General features: G+C 43.1%; 1 protein-coding gene across 1 annotated transcript in view; it reads right to left on the reverse strand.

The window, feature by feature from the left end:
- Positions 1 to 9,844, reverse strand: part of LOC126281563 (leucine-rich repeat-containing protein 55-like) — a 43,942-nt gene extending 34,098 nt beyond the window's left edge. The window contains exon 1 of the mRNA XM_049980637.1: positions 9,696 to 9,844. Within this exon, the coding sequence (XP_049836594.1) occupies positions 9,696 to 9,763 (68 nt within the window). The 5' untranslated portion in view covers positions 9,764 to 9,844. The remainder of the gene's footprint in view (positions 1 to 9,695) is intronic.
- Positions 9,845 to 10,180: the final 336 nt, after the last annotated feature.

Consider the following 10,180-nt stretch of genomic DNA (forward strand, 5'->3'; position numbering starts at 1 on the left):
AGCTGTTTTCATTTGTGTTATTCTATGCTGGGTAGCTGTGGTTAACTGTTGACATGTAGTAATTCTGTAACCTTTCCGTCTACGCGATAAATAATACTCACTAAGGTAACTTTTGGAGAATAAAGTAACCTGAAATCTAAAAGTCTCGAAAACTCCAAGGAGTTCTAGAAAGTTGAGAGCCGTGGTACGTTTAATACACGATACTTTTCTCTTTCTTTCCCTCGTCGATGGGGTTGTGTGCTGACCACCTGTGGAGAACATTCTAGCCCGGTGACAGCGCTAGAGGACGGCATCGGTGTGTTGAGCTGAGAGAGCGACGGCCGTCCCACGCCACTTGCTATCGGCGCTCTTCTGTCTCACGCGGTTTCACGGGGGCGACCGCTCGCCGACTGTATCCCAGCAGGCGCTCGGCCCCTTCTAAGTGGCTAAGGAAACGTGGCACTTGGCAACGTCTTAGGGCAGGGCAAACCTTAGCGCAAGAGTATGGAGCCCGCCCACACTGCGGTTTTGCAGACTGTGTATATCCGTTTGAATTGCACATGGCTACGTAACCCGTGCAGGTGGCTGTATCATTACGTGGAGAAGTGTCGGCCGTCTCCGCAAACTTCTGCTGAGATGCGCGAAGTTAATTCGGCTCCGCTCCTGCGCGCCGCAGCTGAACACGCAGTTTGGGCAGCGGCCTGCAGTGCTCTCAAAAGCAGCCATTAACAGGCTGAGCGGACCGGCTGCTCAGAGTAACACACGCCGTTGGAGAGTCTACAGGTAGTACACGTAAATGACAGGAAGTCGAGTGACAGAAAGGATTTATCCGCCCATTCCCCGTCGCTAAAATGAAAATACCGACAGAGAGATCCTGATATTTTAAGTGAGGACAGTATAATGTCCATTACTTTTGCTTGACGATATATACTCTGAGGGACAGTTGTAAAACTACAGCAGTCTGGAATGAGAGTGTGCGCTGATATGAAACTTCCTGTCAGATTAAAATTGTGTGCCCGACCGAGACTCGAACTCGGGACCGAGCTCGGGTCTCGGTCCGGGACATAGTTTTAATCTGCCAGGAAGTTTCATACAGTAGTCTGCGTTCAGCCTTGATGGTCTACAGTACCGTAGAACACACCCACGCCCGAGGGAGGACTCAAACCACCGGCGGGAGGGGCAGCGCAATCCGTGATATTGCGCCTCAAACCGCGCGTCCGCTCCGCGCGCCGTCAGTTAAAATCGTAGCCACATTACCTATTTGTTATGTGTTCTGCTTACCTATCGGGCGGTACCTTATTTCGATCACTTTGTTTGCACATGTAAACAGTGTCTTGCTAGGGTCCCTTAGAAACCGGAAGCCGTGAACCTTGTAGAAACTGATTGAGGATGTATGAAGGGCTGTGCAACCTATGAAACACATTTGTTCTACATAGTTATCCTCCAGTCAGCTACTTAAAAATAAACAGTGTTTATTGCAAATTTGAAATTCTCATTAGTAAGTTCAGATTTTATTCGAATATTGTTGATTGACAATGTGAAACAGAGGGATGCTGTGGAACAAATAGAAAATAATACAGATTTATCATATAGTTCTAGGAAACACAATTTCCTCAAAGAAAGAAAATGGAAAATTAATAAACAAACGCAAAGTAAACATGTGATCCACCGTCGAGTTTACATAAAACATATGTCTGATATTCATAAACAACTTTCGGCTTTATCGATAGTAAAGAGAAGCTGTTGCCTTTCACTGTGATGAAGAACTTTCTACTGAGAACAAAATAATAACAATAATTTTGTAGATTTTATCATGTTTGTGCATGTAAACTGCACCTGCGTCGGAAGTAATTGCTTTGGTTACACAAAAGCGCAGAAGTTACGTGATCAAACAATTTTTATTACTTACAAAATGGAATTTGCGTTTTGTAAGGAAATGAAATAGACCATGGACTAACAATGAATGATGTGCAGTTGTAATAACGCGCAAAACAAACAGACAAATAAAAACAAAAAGAAGTGGTCAGCTCCTAGTTTCTCTCTCCCGCATTCATTGACATTTCTTTGCCTACGAATGATACCAATACTACCAGCAATCCCACCATTTACTACCGAACTGTAGCTGTGGTAGAGCGTAACTCTAAGGAAAATGAGAACTTAGAATGAGAGCAAATTACTTTGAAAATAATGGGAACATAGGAAACTCTAGGTGAGTAGGAAATGAGGAAAAAGTATTTCTGGGAAAATATGAGGCCAGTAAATAAACAGTGTTATGCTGAAACTCTGTTTCGGGATAATCCACTGGAAGAGCTACTAGGAAAGTCTGGTAGACCAATACAGTACTCAAAAAATAGAAATCTCAAGTCAGGATTTCGACTGCAGGTGATGGATGGAAAGTAATTAAAAAAGGGATGAGGAAAGGGGCGTATCAAGACTTCCCGTATAGCAAAAACCGGTGTAATAAAGGTATTGAGAAAGAAAATTGCCAGAATTGTGGAGCAATTCTATTGTCAAGTGTAAACTGGACGTAGTTCGTCTAGCATTAAGGGAAATTCCTACCCTGCAATTCTGTGTGCCCACTGGCTGACACAAACTAGGCAAAATCTCGTCTTTGAAGAGGAACCATTCAAGATTCACTGAAATCATATTCCAAGCGAAAATACGAAGAAATAAATAGGAACTGAGGGCAAACTAATAAGATGAATACAGGCAGGGTGCACTAGTGATGGCACAGACGGGAGCAGGAGTGTGTGGAGCTGGGGACGAGTGTTAAGTGTTATAATAAAACAGGTGATTGCAATTGATGAAGCAGATGAGTTAGTGGAGTCCTTCATGCAGGGAGAGTTTGTGAACTGGAAGAGTAGGACTATGGCTGAGGAATTCGAGTGGGTGGGTGGAGGGAGGGAGGGTGAAGGGGAGGAGCACTAGTAGATAGATCTGTGCCCCGACCTGATGACGGATCTCATGACCAGTACACTGGCAATGATTGAAGCGCTGCAGGACAGCAATGCGGATACCAAAGCGCTCAGTGGTCGCTGTGGCAGTGGAAACACCAGTATCCGCACCAGAAGTTTCCTCAAGCTGCAGACCTGATGGCAGAGTGTTTGACAGTGCTCATCGCAGACGAGGCAGCGTGGCAGTGGATACGGCGCCCCTCCACTGTAGGTGTTCCCAGTGTGGGACGACAAGCACACGCACGTGGCCAAACAGTCGCCCCACACTGGCAACAGGTGGGGCCACCGTTGATACGACGCCCAACACAGCGAACAGACAGTACAGGACATGACTCAAAGCAAGTAAAAGGAACCAAACATGTTTACACGTGCAAGTCAGGTGCCAGCTGCCGTAGTGACACTCTGGCATCGGTTTTTGACCCCAGAAGCAGGAGTAAGCTTCACCTAGCTTAAAATGATTTCCTCAGACGTCTTATTCCATCAGGTCTGTTTTTGTTCTGTAATGTGAGCTCTTCATCGTTATTTTCCTTTCTTAGCCCGTCTCGAGTATCAATGCCGATAACTGCGCACTGACGGTCCCTACCTCGCCCATGGATGAGATTTGAGACTACAGGGTTGCAATGACAAATACTCGGAAGTCCTGTACAGTAGAGTTCTTACGTATGGCGAGTAAAATATGCCAAGTGTCCAAACGCCAGGCAAATACATTTTGTTTTAAGTCAAGGCATTTCTAACTCAGTTTCAAACGTTAATCGTTTTATTGTATAGGTATTTGTGTTCCATGTTGACTTCAACACTACACACTTCGTATAAGGCTTAGGGGGTCGTCTCATTTTATGTTTCTTAGCAAGATCTGCGTGGGTTTTGGTTATGAAACCTAGCCACGTAGCTCTAATATTTGTGGGTAAATCTTTGCGTGGACATTTCTTGAAACGTGTGACCAGATTCTGTGAGGATATGTGATTGCTGTAGAATGCTTAGGAGCGAGTTGGATTAATTGTTGGTATGTTCTCCCTGCGGATTATTTCTACGTAGCAGAGACAGACAAATCTCTAAATTTTACATCCTGGATCGATACAAAACGGCGACCTTAAATCTGAGGGACTAAACATCTGGAAGATATTTTCTGTGATGTTTCCTGTACTTTCCCTAAGTATCTTGCTCGAATGTTTAGGGATAATATCATTTGAAAAGAGAAAATACTAACATAAAGCCACTGTAAAAGCCGGCCATTGGTGGCCGACGGGTTCTAGGCGCTTCAGTCTGGAACCGCGCGACCACTACAGTCGCAGTTTCGAATCCTGCCTCGGGAATGGATGTGTGTGATGTCCTTAGGTTAGTTAGGTTTCAGTAGTTCTTAGTTCTAGGGGACTGATGACCTGAGATGTTAAGTCCCATAGTGCTCAGAGCCATTTGAACACTGTAAAAGTGGAATAAACAACATAAACTACACAAATAGTCTTGGGTAACTGACAGTCACTTCTCTTCTTTTCTTGAACTATGTCTTTTCATCATTTGTGTGGGAGCAAGTTTCCGATTAGTCAGGGTTGATCAAATATCAGTGAGATATTTTCTCTAAGGGAAGAGATTGGGAAGATGACATAAACTTTTAACTTAGAATGATCAGCTTTGAGAGGAAAATTTTTGCTGAGTTGAAACACCAAGAAAACTAATTTTCGTTTTGTTTCGGAAGAGTTTTTTGTTTATTTTTAATGGAAATGGGAGCCTTAGGGTCAGCCTGAGAGGTGAAGAAAATATTTTCATTTGTTCTGGGGTTTTTTCCTTTTTATTATTTAAGGCTACGAAATAATTTATTTTGCAAGTTAGGATTGACTTTGAAGAGACTTTCTGATCCAGTAAGAAGTATTATTGTCTAATATTTAGTGCCATAGTGATTTTAGGCTTAATAACGGAAAAGGAATGCTAAGAATACTGAAAAAGCTATTTTTTATTTGTTAGTGCACCGAATTATCGCTTATATTTAGGATTCAACACATATTTTGCGCAACGATTTTTTTTAATGTAACAATATACTAGAACATTCTCTATTTATGGAAGCGTGTTCTATTAACGAATTTATTAACCGAAACGCGATGTCCTAGTGTGCTAGTTTCGCTTTCATTACGTCAATAGAATCAACGTCGTGTTGACTTAATACGAGATCACCACGCGGAGTGTTTCTTCCATCCGTTTTCACTTCCAGCAGGTACCAAATCAGCTGTATTTCGGGGCTTTACAATAGGATACGAATATACAGAGTGGGAAAAATAAAAGTAGGCCGGACGAGTGGATACGACTGCAGATGAATGAATGCATATAACCACACCACGTGACGCGCTCACCACGTGTTCGTGTGCTACGTGATCCGGACCGGTTTAGATAGTGTGCGCGATGCCAGTGTGACTGGAGCAATGCCAAGTGGAGCAGCGGGTGTTCGTTGTGGAAAGTTACGTGAGAACAAAGCCGTGGAAACGGTGTGGTCAGTTGCTTGCTAATAGCGTCAACTTGCCAGCTAAGAGTGCCGTCCAACGCTTAATCTGGAATTTGCGTCAGACAAGAATTGTTTCGAACACGTCAAAAAGCATTCTGAAACATTCCCGCATACCAGAAAATGTGGCTGCAGTTCACCGCAAAGTACTTCAGAGTGTTGCCATATCAAAGAGATACATGTCGCAAGAGACCTACGTATCACGTTATCACGTCGATCTTGCGGACGAATACACCACCTGGACCTGCATATCCATCCAACGGAGTTGTGTTGTTCCCATCAGCTGCTGCTCCGCGCCTCCAGTTTTGTGGGTGGCTTTCCAGTGAGATGACAATGAATGGCTTGGACATCTCTTATTAGAATCACAGGTTCTGGGCAGCGGAGAATCCGCGTAAATTCCACGAAACACCTATGCGTGATCATAAGGTTGGAATTTGGCAGTGTTTGCACGCCACGTTATTGCTCCCATCTTCTTTCATCAGACGCTGACTTCGGCGCGTTACATTGCTAACATTTGGTAACCATTTGTGGCAGCATTAACGGAGAAGGAAAAGACCTACAGTTATTTGCAACTGGATAGAGCAACTGCCTATACAGCTGGCCGAACTTTGGAGCAGATTCGCACAACATTCACGCCTGACAGAGCTGTTAGCAGAGGTCACTCTGGTCGCTGCCCAAGCTGGCCACCCAGGTCAACTGATCTGTCAGTGTGATTACTTTGTTTGGGGAGCCCTCATGTCTAAGGTGCATCGCAAAAACCCTCGTAGTCTTCAAGAACTGCAACAGAACATTTCGTATGAGATTGTAGCAATTCCAGTAGTCCAGCTTCGATCCGCCTTCAGCAGCTTGCTAACTAGGGTCCAAAAGTGCCACGAGCTGAGTAGTGGTCACTTTCAGCACCTGCTATAGATTAGTACTGTGTTTCATTTCCTCTGCTGTGTTTCTCTGTACCCTGGAACTCTGTGCTACAGGCCACCTTTATTTGCTCCGCCCTGTACACTGGAAAACTCGACTGCACACACTGTGGTGCAACGGAAGTTAGTGGTAGTTACATCATGATTCTTACCGCCACAGCGTGTGCGGGTGAGAAATAAGATAATGGTGCTATGGTGTTATGTTATTGAATCAAGCATTTATTTTCTAATTTAAATATCTTGATTCATAATTTTCGTCACTGCCGCCGACCACAGCCACACACTAACCGACGCCAGCGCGGAGATACTGCCAGCCAATGCTTGCCACTATTTGCCCTCAGTCGAATAACTTACGAAAAAAATTGTAACTGAAAATCAAATGGATATCGTTGTCTTAATTAAATAACACATAATGAGATTATGAATGCTTGTTGACATCTTTTTGTCAAAGCTAGTCGTGTATTTGGTACGATGAAGTAGAGTCCACAAGAAGTGAAAATTATTTTGTTCATCTTCTCAATCAAGACCCATTATTATTATTTGTTTTCCTGTTTTGACTGATTCTTACAGCAGAAAGCGAAAATAGTCTGAGATTATGATTTACAGTTGAGCTTCAGATTATTCAAGGTTCTGCCCATTCAAGACAATGTTTTCCTCACTGACAATTTTCGACGAAGATAACATTTAACAAGAACAAATGTTTTCGCTCAAGATCAAGTCAGTCTACATTCGAATTTGCTAATTACTCATCAAGAAACTTCAGAGATTTCGTTATGGCTTACGCACTGGATAATAGAAATCCGAACACGGTCAAGAAAGACTGAATCAGATGTATTGTTGAGTGGAAGGCTGATTAACCGAAAACTGAATTTCTGCTATCCCTAAGTGGATCCCTAATGCCGCAACACACACACACACACACACACACACACACACACAATCGCACGCGTACTGTAATGGACTGATAAGTGTCTAATCAAACCAGTACTGCGCAAACTCCACGCGTACTGCAATGGGCTGATAAGTCTCTCATCAGACCAGTACTGTGTAAACTCCACTTAGCGCAGTTAGTTACTTAATTTGTCATTGTCATATGCTAATATTCTGCATCAACTCTTGTGGAACAAAGTGGCTGATATTAAAAACTATGACCATATATGACGGCCGCGGTGGTCTCGCGGTTCTAGGCGCGCAGTCCGGAACCGTGCGACTGCTACGGTCGCAGGTTCGAATCCTGCCTCGGGCATGGATGTGTGTGATGTCCTTAGGTTAGTTAGGTTTAAGTAGTTCTAAGTTCTAGGGGACTAATTACCACAGCCGTTGAGTCTCATAGTGCTCAGCGCCATTTGAACCATTTTTAATGGCCATATATTGATCGATTACAAGACTGTGTCCGGTTTACGGGTACATTGTATTTAATTACTGTCTATACTAAGTAATTCACAAGAAAGTTTGGAGACAAACATCGGATCGTACCAAGGAGCAATACTATTCTCTCAAAGTAAATGCTTAATCAGATCGAAAAAGACTGGCATACTATGATTTATAGAGAAGACAACGAAATTCGAAAATACCAGAGCAGCTTCAACAGTGATAGTATAGGATTTAAGTGAAACAAACTGTTGATCTCTCTCTTAAATAAAAGTTACAGAACTACCGCATCCGTTGAACGACATTAACGCAGCGAAGAGACAAGGAGATCAAAACACTGCACACAGATCTCGGAGCAATGGAGTTCAGACACCAGTCCCGCCGGTAAGATGTAGGTTTTCCATGTGCTTCCTGAAAGGTTTAAATCAAATAGAGAGATAGCTAATTAGAAGAAGTGTTTTCCTGCCCCATCGTTGTCCCATTTGATGTGCTGCTGCCGTTGTAATGATACCATAAGCGAAATTACGTTAAACCGTAATCTGCCTTTCTTTCTTAGAAGGATCTGTGAGACAAACTTCTGCACGACTCTGCTAATTTCGACTCGGTTCGGGTGACAGTATGCTAAGATACCACGACGATGTTGCACTGTTGCCGACAAGCGATTCTTTGGTTTCCTCTGCGTGTATCATTTAAGCGTTTAAGCTTTTACATTAAAAAAAGCAGCACACGTCGAAATATCTAATCCCCGTGCCAGTATCCTCTGATGAAGTCTCATGCCAAAGAAAACGAAATTTTGGGCAGAAAATTGAGGTTTAGGCCTCTAACAAAATCCTGACAAAACAGACTTCATCAATAATGAGACACCTGCACAGCTTATCAGTTTCAGTTTTTCTTTTTGAATTGTCTGGTTTCCATTAGCACCGTTAAAGTCTGTGTATTGTACGCCTTCAATGGTTTACCTAGTGAACAGTCGAAATCCCATTTGTTATATGAAACCTCCCCTTAGAAAAATTTATGAATGACTGTGCTGATAAACCCCTTACGTTATTAGATTTTCAAACAGCTGAGTAAAACTCTACGCACTCAGACATTACTCTCTTTACTTATTCTGATCATCACTAAACTGACACACAATAAATAGCTCAACGCAATCTTACTTTCAATAATCCCTACAAAAGAATGGCCCTGACTGACAGTAACCTATAAATTTCATGAATCACTTACCTCACAAAAATCTTCGTTACGCGAACTATTGCAATACAGCGAGCGCAAATACTGCGAGCTGAATAAAGGTTTCAAACTACAGAAGGCACTAACTACTGATAGGCATAGTTAGCAAATGAAAGATTTTGATGGAGAACAAACAATGTATATACCTTAATAATGTTCCAAAGTTATATATATATATATATATATATATATATATATATATATATATATATATATATATATCAGTTCATGACATCCACCCTTACAAATTTACTCTCTGTTATGGACACATGTCCAGATCATCCGCTGTCAAAACTCTGCCATCTTTCTCCCCACGTCCACCACTGCTGGCGGCTCACCTCCAACTGCGCAACGCTACGCGCTGTTCACATCCAACTGCCAAACACTACAATGGCAAATATTGCAACAATGCCGACCACCCTCAGATCGCACACAGCACAGTCAGTGATTATCATACAGAGCGCTACGTGGCGTTACCAACATAAAAACCTAAACAGCCTACTTACAGTTATTCATTTCGCATTTATGGACACTACTTTTGTTTCCAGTGTTCGCAAACAACCGGTTTAACATGCGCTTCTAAGTATTTTCAAGGGCTTCTCAGTACTGGTAGTGCGTTAATGGGTTCATTATGTAGCTGATTTGATACACCCCACATATTGTGTACTTCTTGCAGTAAATACGCGATACCGAAGTTTAGTTAGGTTTCTGCTTTGGTTGTCAGAAATGATGTGACGAAAAGAAGAGTGCTGTTCTTACCTGCTGGCCTTGCCAAACAGACCTCCCACCAATCCACGAGCTATGGTGGGAAGCGCCCTGGTTTCCATCGCTGCCTTCTTAGGTGGTCCTCAGGTTCACGGAGTCCGACAGCAGCTCCCGCTTGACAGAAGGGCAGTCACGCTCAGGATGGTAAGATTCGCTAAAAGTGTTTCTCAAAGCTTCAGTTATCGCAAAGGGATTTTCTTATCTATCGTTGGCGATACGTTTCGGAGCTATTATCCGGGTAGCGTTACACGTAGGTTGAGATCTTATCGTTACTCGGTGCATACTCTAAGATTTACACAAAGCAACAACTCTTTTCACTCTCTCTCTTTCTGTCTCTCACTTTCTCTTGTGTTGTGCTTGTGTGGGCGCGAGCGCGCGCAAGCGCGCGCGCGCGCGCGCGTGTGTATGTGTGTGTGTGTGTGTGTGTGTGTGTCTTTGGAAAGGTTTAGTGGCATCTCTAAACAGTCAAAGGGACAGTG

This window comes from Schistocerca gregaria, chromosome 7 (genome assembly GCF_023897955.1).
Source record: "Schistocerca gregaria isolate iqSchGreg1 chromosome 7, iqSchGreg1.2, whole genome shotgun sequence".
Lineage (NCBI taxonomy): Eukaryota > Metazoa > Arthropoda > Insecta > Orthoptera > Acrididae > Schistocerca > Schistocerca gregaria.